This window comes from Papio anubis, chromosome 8, assembly GCF_008728515.1.
Source record: "Papio anubis isolate 15944 chromosome 8, Panubis1.0, whole genome shotgun sequence".
Taxonomy (NCBI): domain Eukaryota; kingdom Metazoa; phylum Chordata; class Mammalia; order Primates; family Cercopithecidae; genus Papio; species Papio anubis.
Window position 1 is genome coordinate 452,960 of NC_044983.1, and position 17,013 is coordinate 469,972.

Consider the following 17,013-nt stretch of genomic DNA (forward strand, 5'->3'; position numbering starts at 1 on the left):
CTGCCTCAGCCTCAAGTGCTGGGATTACGGGTGTGAGCCGCCACGTCCGGCCCTGAATTACATTTCTGTCAGCAATTGATGAGTATCCATTTTCGTGAATTCTCGATGACAAGGTGGTCATTGAAAAAGTACACACTTTTGAAAAATATTTTTTAAAAAGTATTTTAGAGTCGGGGTCTCACTTTGCTGCACAGGCCTGAAGGCAGTGGTGTGGTTAGGGCTCGCCGTCTCCTTGAGCCCCTGGGCTCAAGCAATCCTCCCTCCTTGGCCTCCTAAAGTGCTAGGATTACAGGCGTGAGCCACTGTGTTTGGCCTGAAAAGTCTTTTGTCCATTTTGCTGGAAAAAGTGCTGGAGGCAAAACCAGGGCGCATGGTGCACCTCTGTCCTCCTCACATAGGATGCCACCAAGTAGCACTAAGCAGTCTCTGTGGGTTTTTTTTAACCAGGGAGGGTCTCCAGGATCATCTTGCAGGGAAACTGCAAGTGCCAAGCACAGCTGCTGTGCGTGCTCCCAAGTCTCAGCTCAGCCTTAGTGGGAGGCTCAGTTGAGTCCAGGAGCTCAGGCCATGGGTGCCAGGGCCATGCCTGGGAAGAGGCACCGCACTCCAGCCTGTGCAACACAGGGAAACCCTATAAAAAAACCCCCCAAACCCACTAAATTTCAGCTCAGAAACTCCCCGCGCATTTGGCTCCATTCTACAATATGGTCACAGTTACTCTGAAATGAGATGTGTAAGGTTGGTTATTATCAGGAACGAAAGAAAACGGTATTTCCCACCAGCAAGGATAACTGGCAAAATGCTAAGGCAGGGAGCGCTAGCCCGACGAGACGGCTGGACAGAAGAGTGGAGGCCACCCCGATCGCTGTCCTGACGGCCTTCTTCTCTCCTGGTACCACGACATTTCAAGGAATTAGATCTACATCAACTGAAATCAGTGTAAAACCCGAGGACAAGCACCACAATGCTGTCCGGTATCTCTGCCGCACGCGGCACCCAGACCCTCTCCACCTCTCCGGGAGATGGCGACTCACAAAAGCGGGCGTTCTGGAGGAGGGCGGCTTCATTTCCCTCCTATTTTCATCATATTTAAACAAGCTCCAGCATCCAAGATCTCAGCACACACGCGAATGCACACACACGAGCAGGTAGACACTCAGACCCACAGAGGCGCACAGGCCCGCACACGTGCACAAACCCGCACAGGCACACAGACCTACACGCGCGCACAGACGCGCACACGGGCACAGAACGGCACAACGCACAGACCCACACACGCGCACAGACCTGCAAAAGTGCACAGACCCGCACCCGCGCACAGACCCCCACAGGCGCACAGACCCGCACATGCACACAGATCCAAACATGCGCACAGATCCGCCCACACGCATAGGCCCACACAGGTGCACAGACCCACACAGGTGCACAGACCCACACAGGTGCACAGACCTGTACACACACACCCGCACACACGCACAGACCCACACACATGCTCACGCCCGAAAGCTCCACTCAGTCCTCACTACCCTGCTTCCGACTACAACTCCTTACAGCTGTTTCCTGGACCATAAAAGGTTCCACTGCCTCGTGGCTGCTCCCAGAAGGTGCTCAGCCCTGGAGGTCCTGGCCCCATCGGATGGGCTCCTCCGTGCAGATGTGGTTTGCCATCTTTCACAGACTCTTAACCAGCTAATCACAGTCTTGGTAAAATATTCCTTTATCAGAGGCTTCCACATGGCAGATAATAGGAAAAACTCTCCTAAAAAATACTTAACAATGCCAGATAAAACACAGCAAACCTTCCTTAAATGCACAGCCCAGCTCTCAAGACAAGGGCAATCTGGCCCAAAAATGAAGGAGGAAAAGCAGTGGAGAGGAAGTGCAGGTGCCAACCACACTGCATGCAGTATCATGGACAATGTGAACTGTCCCCAAACCATCTACCAGTGACACAAATGCTGCAACTTGACCTGATTTTAAAATACACATGGAAAAGCCAAGGGCCAAGAAGGGCAGACCAAGGGCTGAAGAATAATGAGGTGGACAGGTCTGCCTTGCCGGATGGGAGCACGCCGTACCCACGGGTGGGTCTGCCCTGCCGGATGGGAGCACGCCGTAGGATGGGAGCATGCTGTACCCCAGAGCAGCTGGGAAGCTGAGGCACAGGCGCGGGCCCGGGACAGAGCCGCTGCCACAGGGGCTGGCCCAGCACAGAGGGCTGAGGAAACTGCAGCCCCAGGTGAGCAGCGCAGAGTCGGACCACCAACTCACACCAGACAACAACTGCAAGGGCAAACACTAACTATGATACGTGTGTTTTTTTGCAAAAAAGTATAAAATATTTTTGCTATTGAGGTAGATTTTAGATAAAGATTTCTTAAAACACAAAAACTATGAAATTAAAGATGAAGTCACATTATATCAACTTCTAAACAATGGAAGACACTGACGTTTTTAAAAATGAAAAGGCAGCCAGGCGCAGTGGCCCACACCTGTAATCCCAGCACTTTGGGAGGCTGAGGTGGGCGGATCAAGAGGTCAGGAGTTCAAGACCAGCCTCACCAACATGGTGAAACCCCGTCTCTACTAAAAATACAAAAATTAGCTGAGCGTGGTGGCAGGTGCCTGAAATCCCAGCTACTCAGGAGGCTGAGGCATGAGAATCGCTTGAACCCAGGAGGCGGAGCTTGCAGTGAGCTGAGATCACACCACTGCACTCCAGCCTGGGCGACAGAGCAGGACTCCGTCTCAAAAAAAAAAAAAAAAAAGAAAAGGTAATCCATGAGAGAAGGTGTTTGCTGGGCTTTGGAGCATCTAAAGAACCCCAGAAATTGGTAAGACAAGCCCTGCAGAAACACGGGCAAAGGCAGATGGTCAGGAGGCATGAAAGGCTGTCCAGTTTCGTTAGCTGGGTAACGTGCATTGAATAAGAAACAGAAACCTCACACTTGATTAGTGAGACTGCAAACACCTGGATTAACCAGGCTCTGGAGAAACAAGAATGCCGGGTGAGTCAAGCAGACACACAGTGGCATAGCTGCTTCAAAGACAAGCTGGGAATCTGTCCCTCCATTGAAATGTACAACCAACACCTCTCTAGGCACACACCCCAGGGAAACTCCCCAAGTGCAGACACACGAAGACAGAGAAAGATGCCAGAAACCACAGGAGCAGGCACCTCCCACTTCCAGCCAAGACGGAAAAGACTTGAACAGACACTTAGAAGAAGAAATGCAAATGGACAATAAGCACAATCGAAAGCAAAACATGAAAGAGGCCGGACGGTGCAGTCCGTGCTGCAGGATTCACTCTCACCACACTCAGCACCAGGTTCCGTGACAGGGGACGGTCACAACTCGGCAGGAGGGTTTGCATCTTGTGTGGGAGTAACATTGGTGCTCGCAGCTAACGGCCAAGACCCGCCAAAGTGGACCCTTTCGGCCCGCACAGCCTTGGTGATGGATGCAGGGGGGCAGGGCGGAAGCCAGAAGGCAGGAGCGAGAGCTGGACGCCCAGGGAACCAGGCGGAAGCCTATCTCAGTCCTTGCTGCTGACAGTAGCAGCGGGTGTCCTACCCAGGCCAGGTACCCCACAGGCCTGGGGTCAGCTGAAGGAGGGCCCAAGAAGCTGCAGAGAGCTGGAGCCCCAGAACTGCCCACAGCACCTAGGCAGGCAGCAAGTCTGCAACAGTGCACGTGAGCTGCGTGAGCTTCCACCCCCAGGAGCTGGAAACTAAAAGGGCTTACATCCACCTTCTGAGTTTCAGGCAGAAGGGCCTCCCGTGGCCCCCTGTAACCAGAAACATTCGGGGAGGGAACTGTGGGAACCGCAGTTCAGCACAGCCAAGGGGACAGAAATGAACCCATCCTATCTGTTAATGGCACGTCAGTAAGATACAGATGAAGGTGCAGGACAGAACAAATGCACACACCCCACCCTCCTCCCAAGGCCTCACCAAAATGAGAGTAAGTGGGTTTGCAACACACGGAGGACAAAGGAAGGACAGATGAAAACATACAGTGTTGGAAGGTGAAAAGTAGACAGGATACTGAATCCTACAATGGCAGCCGAAACACACCAGACACGAGACCTGTGCCAGTGGGGCTGCCAGGGAGCCTGAAGTGGGGCGGAAAAGGGGTGCAGGCAGGCTGTGGAAGCTTCCCCACCACCGGAGGGAGATCAGAAGTCACTCTCTGCAAAGGCCAGGTCTGGCCCCCGGGAGCCTCAGACACCACAACTGAAGGCGAAGACCCCGTAAGATAAACAGGGAGGGAGAGCCGGTCCACAGAGAGCGTGGGAGACCCTTCTCCTCCTTCCCGCTCCAACTCTGAGATGCAATAACAGAAAAGAAGGGTGCAGCAGGAAGGGTGGAAGATGAAGTTTGAGAAAATCTCCCAGAAAGTGGCCTTAAACCACTAAACCATAAAAAATCAGAGAGAAGATGTAAGAAAAAAAGGGAATCTATTGGGAGACTCAATGTCTGAATGACAGGAATTCTGTAAACTGAAGATTGAAAGCAAAGAGGAGGAAATGATCAAGGAAACAAGAGAGCGGCACACGTTCCCAGACTACGGAGGCCACGACAGATAAAAACAGACCACGCTCAAGACCTCAGCATCAAACCCCACCACACGAAGGCCAGAAGCAAAACCTCAAACTGCCGCGAGGGAGGAAAACTGCTCGTAGCCAAAGGAATCGAGACTAGAATGGCGACTGCCTTCTCACAGCGACACGGGATGTTAAAAGTCTTAAAGTGTGAGAGACAATTATTTAGCCCAGAATTCTACACCCCAAAAAACAAATTTTAAGTACAAGAATTAAGGTACACTTGACCTTCAAGATCTCTAAAATATTTATCTCCCAAAAACCATTTTTCAGGAAGTTACTAGGGAATGTGTTTCAACAAAATGGAAGCAAACCCAAGAAATGAAAAGACTGAGGCCCAGGATAGCAAAGGAATCCCCTGGGAGAGGCGAGACGGGGAGTTACAGCAAGGACTTGGGGGCGGCCCACGCTTGGGGGTGGAACGGTCTGGAAGAGGCCACGAAAGATGAAGCTCATTGAGCCCTGAATGTGTCTGACCATAGAACAAAGACAGGGAGGTGCGGGGAGAAATTAGTACTATTAAGTATTCAGGAGAAAATGTAAAAATCCAAGAAAACTATTAACTCTACTAAAGCTCCGCTCGCTCCACTAAAGTTTTCACAAAATGGAATAATCATGTGTTACGTGACTCAGCAAGAAACTGTATTTACGGAGACATGAACATGTAAACAATACTGATGTACAAACATTTTGAAAAAATTATATTGGAAGGACAGGGGTTGTAAAAAATATGCATCCATGGTGGGGGAAGGTGCTAAAAAAAAAAAGGAAATCCTTAGTTTCCAAAGTCAATACATAAGATTTAATCCCCTCCTTCCCTGCCAAAAAAGAAGAAGAAGAAGACAGGAAGCAACAGTGTAAGTGTGTGACTCCGAAACGGGGGGTGGTTTACCCCCGGGAGCAGCCGCTGCAGAGCTGGAGGGTCTGTGACTGGAGTGAGGGGCAGAACACTGCTGTTTTTAATAATTCCTGGAGAATTATTTGAATCTAAAATATATGCAACATATAACTGACAACTTAAAAATAAAGTTCAACATGGGCTCTTCAGTGAAAGAAATTTACCGAAATGCGCACACCCTGGTTATTTTGGTTGTTGACAAATTAGTCTTTCTTTGGGACAAATGGAATTATCGACACTCTTCTAGAACCAAAGAAACAGATCGTGTAAAGTGAACAAATATCAATCCACTGGTTAAATCATTGCAATAATTACCATGCTTTGTCCTAACTGTACAAGAACATTTTCCTCCGTCTCATGTCCGAAGATGGATGTGGGCACTGATCCTCATCCGGCTGCCTCCTGCCCCTCACAGGGCACCACTCGGCCCAGCCCTGATGTCCAGCAGGCCTCCTCCTGGACACGCATCTCAATGGACCCTGCGCGACGGCCCGTGCAGAAGGGACCCACGGTTCTTACCTTTTTTATTGTGATTTCATCATTTTGCCCCTGGCCAAGACTTCTTTTATTCTAGGTGCAAGTAAGTTATAACATTTTTCCTTTAACATTTCCAAGGCATAGCACTTTGAAAATATGCTGCTCTTTCATGATTAAAAAAAAAAAAAAAAATCAATAAACTGGGCATAGAAGGGAACTTCTTCAACATGATAAAGGCCACGTATGAAACCCACAGCTAACACCACACAGGATGATGAGACCAGGATTCCCACTCGCGGCACTTTTTGTCAACATCATAGTACAACTTCTAGCCAGGGCAATTAGTCAACAACAACAACAAAAGGAAGCAAAGGGCATCCAGACTAGACAGGGAAAAGTACAACTATCTTTACTCACAAAGGAAAAAGTAAAACTACCTGAAATCACAGATGACAGCATCTTGCACAGTGATGCACCACACAAGACGCTGGTCAAGGGCTGGCTGCATGTGGGATGGCAGAGCCTCAAGATAACGCGGACCCTGAAGATGGTAACTCTGCACTTTCCATACCTCTTTAATGTTTGGATACATGAACACTCACCATCGTGTTACAGCATAGGCATGTACTGACAGGGCGAGCAGCCTGGGAGCAACAGGCTGTCCCACACAGCCCCGGCCCGCAGCCGGCTCCACCGCCTCCTGTGTGCAAGCAGACTTTGCTCACACAACAATGGAATCCTCTAAGGATGCACTTGTTGGAATGCATTATCATTGTTAAGTGATGTGTGACTGTATATAGAAAACCCTAAGGAATCCACAACAAAATCGTAAGCGCTAATAAACTAGTTCGGCAAAACTGCAGGATACTAAGTCAATGCACAAAATCCCTTGCATTTTCACAGACAAACACCGAACGTTCCCAAAAGAAAACAAACAAAAAAGAAAGCAATTCCACTTAACAATAGCACTAAAAAGAGTAAAATACTTTGGAATAAACTTTTTAAAAAAGGGTAAAACTTTTCTACGTCCTGGAAGTACTGGAAGGAAAAATATAAAAAAAGATAAGGCCAGGCGCAGTGGCTCACACCTGTAATCCCAGCACTTTGGAAGGCCGAGGCAGGCAGATCACCTGAGGTTGGGAGTTTGAGACCAGCCTGACCAACACGGAGAAACTCCATCTCTACTAAAAAAATACAAAAAAAAATTTAGCGGGGCGTGGTGGCACACGCCTGTAATCCCAGCTACTCAGGAGGCTGAGGCTGGAGAATCACTTGAACCCGGGAGGTGGAGGTTGTGGTGAGCCAAGATCATGCCATTGTACTGCAGCCTGGGCAATGAGTGAAACTCCGTCTCAAAAAAAAAAAGATGAAACTGCAGTCTGAAAACTACAAAATACGGTTGAGAGAAATTAAAGAGGACTTAATTGAATAAAAAGACATCCTAAAGTTAGAGAACTGGACAACGTAATATTGTTAAGAAGACAATACTGCCCAGTGTTCTACAAACTCGTGCGATACCCATCAAAACTTCAAATGATTTTTTTTTGGCAGAAATTGACATGCTGATCCTAAAATTAATATGGAATTGCAAGAGACCCTGAGTCTTGAAAAAGAACAAAGTAGAGGGACCCACACTTCTCAATTCAAAACTTAGTACACAGCTACAGCAGTCAAAACAAGATGGTGGATGGTACAGACACGGGATGGACATAAATCAATGGAACAAAATTGAGAGTCCAGAAATAAACCCCACATCTGTGGCCAACTGATTTTTTTTTTAAGACAGAGTCTTACTCTGTCACTCAGGCTGGAGTGCAGTGGTGTGATCTCGACTCACTGAAACCTCTGCCTCCGGGGTTCAAGTGATTCTCCTGCCTCAGCCTCCCGAGTAGCTGGGACTACAGGCTCCCGCCACCACGCTTGACTAATTTTTGTATTTTTAGTAGAGACGCGTTTTCACCACGTTGGCCAAGGCTGGTCTCGAACTCCTGACCTCAAGTGATCCACCCACCTCAGCCTCCCAAAGTGCTGGGATTACAGGTGTGAGCCACCGCACCCAGCTGCCAACTGATTTCCAAAGAGTGCTAAGTCCACTTGATGGGGAAATGTCGTCTTCCACAAATGGTGTTATGACAATTGGATACCCACATGCAAAGGAATGAAGGTGGAGCTCTACCTCACACCATACACAAACATCAGCTGAAAATAGATCAAAGACCTACACATAAGTGGTAAAACTATAAAACTCTTAGAAGAAAACCTAGGCATAAATCTTTGTGACCTTTGATTAGGCAATGATGTCTTAAATATGATATAAAAAACACAGGCAACAAAAGAAAAAATTGATAAATTGAACTTTATCAAAATTAAAAACTTTGGGGCTTTAAAAGACCCCATTAAGAAAATGAGAAGCTAACTCATGGTATGGAAGAAAATATCTGCAAATCAGGTATGTGATGAGGACTCAGTATGGAGAATGTACAACCAACTCCTACAACTCAGCAACAGAAAGACAGTCCAATTAAAACTGGGCAAAGGATGTAAACTGATAGCTCTCTAAAGAAGATACACAAAAGGACAACACGCAGGAAAAGATGCTCAACATCCTCAGTCATCGGAAAAATGCAAAACCACAATGAGATACCACTTCACACCTACAAGGGTGGCTATTAAAAAAAAAAAAGGAGTGTTAGTGAGCATCTAATGTAGAGAAATGAGAACCTTTGTACAACACTGGTGGGCATGTAACACGGTTCAGCTGCTGTGGAAAAGAGTCCAGCAGTTTCTGAAAAAAATAAACTTGGAGTTACCATTTGACCCTGCATTTCCACTCCTAAGTATAAACTCAAGAGAATCGAAAACATACGTTCACGCCAGGCCACACAAAAACATGTGCATGGATTCTCACAGCAACATTACTGACAATAGCTAAAAAGGAGAAGCAACCGAACGTTCATCAGCTGACGAATGGAGAAACACAATGTGGCCCATCCACACAATGGAGTATTAGCCTTAAAAAAGCAAGTGAGTTCTGACCCACGCTACAACAGGAGTGACCCTTTAAGAAATTACGCTACATGAAAAACCCCAGACACACAGGGTCATACGTTGTATGATTCCATTTATATGACATGTTCAGAACAGACAAATCTATAAAGAAAACAGATTAGTGGTTTCCAGAGGCCAGAGGGAGTGGGGCATGGGGGCTGAGTGGTTAAGGGATGAGGAGGTTTTTTTTTGTTTTTGTTTTTTTTTTTTTTTTTGAGACAGGGTCTCACCGTGTTGCCTAAGCTGGAGTGCAGTGGCACAATCTTGGCTCACTGAAGTCTTGACTTCTCAGGCTCCAGTGACCCTCTCACCTCAGCCTCATGAGTAGCTGGGACTATAGATGCATATCACCATACCTGGCTAATTTTTGTACTTCTTGGTAGAGACAGGGGACTCGCCATGTTGCCCAGGTTGGTCTCCAACTCCTAGGCACCCACCTCGGCCTCCCAAAGTGCTGGGATAACAGGGTGAACCACTGTGCCCGGCCAAGGTGTTTCTTTCTGGTGTGGTAAGAATATTCTGGAATTAGAAGGTGGTAATGGAATGGCTGTACAACAGTGTCAATATACTAAAAAGCACTAAATTGTATACTTTGAATTGGTTAATTTGAAATGGTAAATTTTAGGTTACCTTTCTGGGGTGCAGCCTTATCTATCTTGTCCTTGTGACACGACCTCATCATCACAAATTCCCTTTCAAGCCAGGGCCAAGTGGTTTTGGTTGCTTGTAATTTAAGGGTCTAAACTGTCCAGGTAACTCACCCAAGGACATTAGACTTGATAGACCAGAGTCTGAACCCTCCGAAATCACACGGGAGACCATGTCACCAAGGGAACTGAAGCAGGGGCAGCGTCTGCACGCTCACCCTGGCGGGGTCCTCCCTCGAGGGCCATAGTCTGTTTCTCTGGGGTGTGCCCACCCGTCCTGACTCTGCGTTGGCACCTCCACCTGGACATGGCTCCAATGGTTCAGCAAAAGGCTTGTGCACCCGACCTCATTTGCTCCCTGGAAAAACAATTTTTTACCCTGTGAGACTAGGTCAACTCACATCAGTATTCTGACTTTTAATTCAACATCTGCATATTAAACAGTATCTTACAAATGCCACTGAAATGAAGTGGTTGAATGCTGAAGCTCTGTGAAAAGATGTCACCCAAAGGATCACCAACAACTTCAAAGGCCAAGTGCTTTGTCAGAATCACAATGGACCAGCCAGTTAAAAATCAGAACTCTTTCAACACCAACTTGAAATGATCATCCTGACATTGTAAGCTTCCCATATGCCACTGCTGCATGAGTGCATAACTTAGTAAAATAAAACAGGAATAGTGATGCGAAGAATTGTCTCCTGACAATTTCAGAGAGAAAAGGAGGTCCTGAAGTGTTTATTTTTAAATAGTGATTTTAAAAGTGAAAAGCCAATCACTTTAGGCAAGAAAACACATAAATCTTCTAGAAGGAAACTGGCCTGGAATTTACAGATATTATTTTTTCACTTAGAAACGATCCATCATCCATTCATGCATACAGCTTCAACTGCCCCACCTAATTTCATCTTCCTACCACCAGATATGTTATTGGTGAACGATCACCTTTAAAACTTTCGTTAGGTTAGAGCAAAGAAAAAGCAAATCGACCCTAAAAATACAATTTTAGAAAAGATTAAAAATGTTGGTTCAGTAAAATTCAGAGAAAAACAGGAAACGTTAGGGACGGCCTGCTCCTTGTAAGGCATGACAGTGCACATGCTCCCCATTACCATCACCATGAGAGTCGTACGTTGTTATAATCAATAAACTGACGCTGACACACTGCTGCCACCCCAGTCTGCAGTTTACATTGCGGTTCACTCTCGTACATCCTGAGTTGGAGCAAATGCAGAATGAGATGCGCCCACCATGACGGCATCGTACAGGGCGGTTTCGCCGTCCTGCATGTCCTCTGCGCTCCACCTGTTCCTCCCAGCCCCCGGCAGCCACTGATCTTCTCAGGGTCTCCTCGGCTCTGCTTTTCCACAGCGTTACAGAGCTGGAATCACAGCGTGTGGCCTTTGCAGATTGGCTTCTGTCACTCAGCAGTAAGCGTTTAAGGTCCCGTCATGTTTTTCATGGCTTGATAGTTCATTTGTTTTTAGCCCTGAATAATTTTCCGTTGTCTGGATGCACCACAATGTGCTTATTCATTCACTTCCTGAAGGACATCTTCGTTGCTTCCAAGTTTTGGCGGTTATGAATAAAGCTGCTATCGACATCCATGTGCAGGTTTATTGACGTTTTCCATCTATTTGGATAAATGAAAAGGAGCATAACTGCTGGATCATACAGGTATGTTTAGTTGTGTAAGAAACTACCAAACTGTCTTCCAAAGCGGCTGCCCTGTTTTGCATTCCCACCTGCAGTGATGAGTTCCTGTGCCTCCAGCATTTGGTGGTGTCAGTTCTAGATTCTGTCCACTCTAGTGGGTGTGTGATGGTGTCTCATCATCTTAATATGCATTTCCCTGATGACATATGATGTGAAACATCTTTACATAGGGTTATTTGCACCATATTTTCCTTGGTGAGGTCCACATCTTTGGCCCATTTTCTTAAGTTTTAAGAATTCTTGAAACATTTTGAATAACAGTCCTTTGTCAGATATGTCTTTTGAAAATATTTTCTCTAAGTCTGTGGCCTGTCTCTTCACTCTCTTGACAGTGTCATTTGCAGAGCAGAAAATTTTAATTTTAATGATGTCCAAGTTATCAACTGGACATCTACTAATCAATTCTTTCTTTGACTGATCAAGCCTTTGGTGTTGTAGCTAAAAAGTCACTGCTGACCCCAAGGGCACCTAGATTGCCTCCCATATTATCTTCTAAGAGTTTATAGTTTTGCATTTTATACTTCGGTCTAAGATCCTTTTTTTTTTTTTTTTTTAAGAGATGAAGTCTTGCTCTGTAGCCCAGGCTAGAGTGCAGTGGCACCATCTCAGCTCACTGCAACCTCTGCCTCCTGGGTTCAAGCGATTCTTCTGCCTCAGCCTCCCGAGTAGCTGGGACTACAGGTGCGTGCCACCCCACCCAGCTAATTTTTGTATTTTTAGTAGAGATGGGGTTTCAACGTGTTAGCGAGGATGGTCTTGATCTCCTCACCTCGTGATCTGCCTGCCTTGGCCTCCCAAAGCGCTGGAATTATAGATGTGAGCCACCACACCCGGCCCAGATCCATTTTTAACAAGATTTTTTTGTAAAAGATTTAAGGTCTGCGTCTATATTTTTATGCATATGGATGTCTAGCTGTGCCAGCACTATTTGTTGAAAAGACCATTCACTGAATAGCCTTTGCTTCTTTATCAAATGACTTAAGTCAGTAGTATTTATGTGGGTCTATTTCTGTACTCTCTATTCTGTTCCATTAATCTATGTGTCCACTCTTTTGCCAACAATACACTGTCTTGATTACTGTAGATTTATCGTAAGTCAGTCTTGAAGTCAGGTAATGCCAGTCCTTTGATTTTATTTTTCTCCTTTAATATTCTGCTGGCTATTTTTAGTCTTTTGCTTCTCCATCTAAACTTTAGAATCAGTTTATCAATATCCACAAAATAACTTGCTGGGATATTAATCAGGATTGTATTGAATGTGTATATCAAGTTAGGAAGAATGAATATCTCTATAATATTGAGTCTTCCTATCCAGGAACATGGAATATCACCTCAATTTTTAGTCTTCTTTGATTTCTTTCATCAGAATTCTATAGTTTCTTCATATATATGTTGTACACATTTGTTAGATTTACACCAAAATATGTTATTATGGGGGGGTGATGGTAATATAAATGATACTGTGTTTTGTTTTGTTTTTTTGACAGTCTTGCTCTGTTGTCCAGGCTGGAGTGCAGTAGCGCAATCTCGGCAGACTGCAAACTCTGCCTCCCGGATTCAAGTGATTCTCCTGCCTCAGGCTCCCAAGCAGCTGGGATTATAGGTGTTCTCTCACAGCCCGGAAGACTGGAAGGCCAAGGTCATGGTCTCAGCAGGGCTGGTTTTGGACCTTGGCTTGCAAATGCTGTTTTCTCTGTTGTCACAGGGTCAAGCCTCTGTACGTATGCGTGTCCTGATCTCATCTTCTAATATGTACACCAGTAATATTGGATTAGGGCGCACCCTGACGACTTCATTGACCCTTAATCAACTTCAGGACCCCATCTCCAAATACAGTCACATTCTGAAGTATGGGGGGTTAGGGCTTCAACTTACAAATTTGCTGGTGGCGGTTGTGGGGAGGGGCAATTCAGCCTTTAACAGGTATATTCTTTAAAAGGTAAAAATATGCCCAGCAGCAGTCACTTACTCCTTAATTGGAATGTTATCCTACTACACTGGGAGCTTGTACCATTTGAAAACATTACGCCATATGGGAAAAATGCAGAAAGGAACATGGAATACATGGATTTGTCTCATAGGAAATGCATGCTTAGTGTAACCCCGTATCTAGGAGACACGAAGGAAACTTTTTCCTTCTCACTTGTCTTCAACCCTGGACCAGAATGGTGTCCGTGGCACTCGTCACATCGCAGGTTAGACAGGATTTCTGAGGGGGCCTGGAAACGGAATCACCACACAGAATATTACGTCTGTGGGAAAATGTGTTCACAGTCAACGGAGATCTGACCTGTGGGGCTGGAAGGTGATCTGTGGGATGACAAGGACTGCCTGTTGCGATCCCATTGAGCGGCTCCATTATAAGGTGTGTGAAAACCAGAGACCGTGCAGCTCTCAGGAACACAAATGCGTGGCGAACAAATGCCCAGTGAGAGACCACCGCTAAAGAAACACGAACGAGATCCCCAGAAATGGCACCCAGGAACCCACGTCTGGCTTTATGGACTTATGTGTTTACGGGGGAACAGAATGGACCCGCCCATATGTGCTGCACGCAGGTAGTCTCCTCCTGTATCTCTCAGTGGGATGTGCTGCACACAAGCGGTCTATTCCCGTGTCTCTCGGTGGGATGTGCTGCACCCAGGTGGTCTATTCTCGTGTCTCTTAGTGGGATGTGTTGCACCCAGGTGGTCTCTTCCCGCATTTCTCAGTGGGATGTGCCACACACAAGCGGTCTACTCCCATGTCTCTCAGTGGGATGTGCTGCACCCAGGTGGTCTCTTCCCGCGTCTCTCAGCGGGGGTCTCTCACAGTCTCACAAGTGAGTGGAGCTGCACTGCAGGGATCGGAGCTGATGGGACCTTCATGGCGGATGATCCTGCAGCCACCAAGAGCTTACGTGGGACTGTCATGGGACAGACGTCTGCCAAAGACCACGGGACAAGAACATCAGAAGCCTGTCCCTGAGTGGGTAGAAGCTAATGGGGTCAAGGAGGCCACCACAGTGACTGGGGACACGGTGTTGTGGTGGGGAAGGCGCCTGTTTTCCTCAGAGGACAGGAAGGCTGGGCCAAACCCGAGTTATAGTCCAATTGGCATCTTCAGAGCACACGAGTAAATGACCCCAAAAAGGCAGCACCCTGACCTGGCCTTGGCTGGGGAGTCCACAGGGGCCTTGGCAGAGCTTGTGTGGACAGTGATGCCTGCCCTGCCCACCTGCTGCAAGCCCTGTGCAGACCTGCAGACAGAAGCCCGAGGCCCAGAAGACACATTCTCCAGGGCAAGTGATGATGACAGAGGTTAACTTCAGTCCCTGAGACCCACCCACATCTGCAGACAACCTCACCTGTCAAAGGCTGAGCATGTTTCCGACTCACTTTCTCAGAGGTCACTTTCTTTGGTGGATTTTGGACAGCCAGCGTCTGGGGTTCCCTCTTTCCTTGGCCACTTGGAACACGAGGAAAAAGTCTCTGCAGCACCTTCTCAACAAACACTGTATGGACAACCGACGAAAAGAAAAGGAAGAAAAGGAACCAGTTATGCAGTTTATCTGAATCACACATGCCTTTTACTCCACACAAACAAACACATCCTGAAAGCACCAATGGAGACCCAAGTCCCCGGTCCTCCCACTCTGGGCACTGCACACCAGGATCCCCCAGACTCTGCCCCTCAGAGAAACCCCTGAGGCCGGCCCTAGAGGACCCCCCACCATCCTGCCATCAACTGACCCTCTCCCCAGGGCATCACCCTGCGTCCAGTAGGCTGTGCACTGCCGGCAGGTGCTACCTCTGGCTCCAGGTCGCTTGGTTCCTCCCTTTGAGGTTGAGGCACACGCAGGCCGTGACCCGTCAGTGGGGCTGTGGTCCTGGGTGGATGGTGTCAGTGGCCCACAGCGCCTGGAGCCAGGTGCGTGAATGGAGCAGGTCTGGGGGGCCCTCAGGCAGGGCAGGCACCACCCCGCGCCCTCTGGGAACCCGTGGTCTGCACTCTCTCCCTTAAACTGAACGTGTCAACAACTGCAACTGGGGAGAATTCCGTGCACCTGACGTGGTTTAGCCACTAAACAGAGATTCTTTACTTTGTTTTTGTTTACACTGTTTAAACTGTGGGGACAAACTGTCATAATGAACAAATATTTCTGCCCTGAGTTAAGTGTGGTTAATGAACAGCCATTGATCTCAAAATAGCATAGTGGATAAGGTGTGGGAAAAAGTTAATGAAATGAATTCTTTTAACCTCATAAAATTTAGAAAAAAGCTGCTCTGGAATAACCAAAAGTCGCACAGCAGAAATCAGCACTCCTGACACAAGTAATTGGTGCCTTTAGGAACAGGGAGGCAGGGACTTGGCCTGACTGGAGGCGTGCAGGGATCTGTCATGGGCTCCCTGAGAGGAGACGCTGGGGGTGGCTTCTGGGCGAGGGAGGGAGGCTCCATGGCCCTACATGGGGACACTGCAGCCGAAGGCACAAACCCTAATTCTGGCCTCTCGGACAAACACGTGGTAGAAATCACCCTCCTACAGGCCCCGCTGTTAAGAACACTGTGTCGGTTTCCACGCAACGCTCCCCGTGTCCTCCGTGGATGGACCGTGAAAACCCTGAGCACAGAGCTCAGTGGAAGCGGGGTGCAGTGTGATCACGAACACGGGGGCTCTCACCTGAGACTCTGCACCTCCACGGCTCCCAACAAGTGAGCGCAAAGGCTCCTTTTGCTGGGAGGAAATGATCTCCAGTTAAGTGGAAAACCTGAACTGAAACGATGTGATCCCTAAGACCCTGGGGTCTTCACGAGGTCCTGGCAATGAGAGGGTCCCCATACACTAATTTTTGAATATGATGCACAAGTGCTCTAGCACAGGACCCCTCAAAAGCTGCTGCTGGCCGTGGTGAGCGGGTCTCACCCCTACAGAAAGGGTTTGCCTCAAGCACACCTGCCCGGAGGAGACACCTTGGCTCTCAGGGAGCAACAGGCGGTCTGTGAAATGCTTCTAAAAATGTACTGCAGTGCTCCCAGGTATGTTCAAAAGAAGGTTCCAAGACTTCAGATACAAATCCAATTGTCACATTTCCTTTAAATGTCAAAGAAGAAAATGTCCTGTGCGGATGACCGACCTGGTGATGAGCAGAGGAGATGGCGGGCACATAAGATGAGCTTTATCCAACATCTTCACAAACCAGAACAAATTCGAAGACAAAACCGTAACCAGCCACCCAGTTCTGCAAACAAGGACAGGGCGCTCAGAGCTAAAGCCTTGCTGGGCCTGGGGCAGCCAACGCGGACATGTGGCTGAAGTCGTCTCCCTAGGCCCAGCTGCCTGCCAGTGTCTGGAGCTAGGAAAATGCTACGGAGAAATCCCAGGCGATGGTCAGGCAATGCAGCAGAACGCCTGAAGCTGGGCAGGCACAAAACAGTCCCAGGGAGTGGGGCAGGCCCTGACTAAACAGCCACCGCCAGGAGACGCTGGGCCCAACCAAGCATCAGATGACTGAGTTTGCGGAAACACGGCAGCTGATCCCAAAGAAAATGGCAGAACACACCAGGGCAGGGATCGGAGCGCACTGAGACACCACACAACACACCAGGGCAGAGCAATACGTAACTGAACGAAGTACACCGA

The 17,013-nt window shown here is 47.7% G+C and overlaps 1 protein-coding gene across 9 annotated transcripts in view; it reads right to left on the reverse strand.

Moving 5' to 3' along the window:
- The window catches only part of ERICH1 (glutamate rich 1), a 58,818-nt gene that overhangs the window by 27,900 nt on the left and 13,905 nt on the right, over window positions 1–17,013 (reverse strand). For 4 of the 9 annotated variants that reach the window (XM_017961732.2, XM_017961733.3, XM_021942793.2 and 1 more), the window contains one exon: window positions 14,738–14,884. The exons of 1 other annotated variant lie outside the window; for it this stretch is intronic. In XM_017961732.2, the coding sequence (XP_017817221.2) occupies window positions 14,738–14,884 (147 nt within the window). Of the gene's footprint in view, window positions 1–9,789; window positions 10,034–14,737; window positions 14,885–16,507; window positions 16,613–17,013 lie in introns of those variants that run through there. 4 more of the 9 variants (XM_017961735.3, XM_017961736.3, XM_017961734.3 and 1 more) reach the window with 4 other exon arrangements.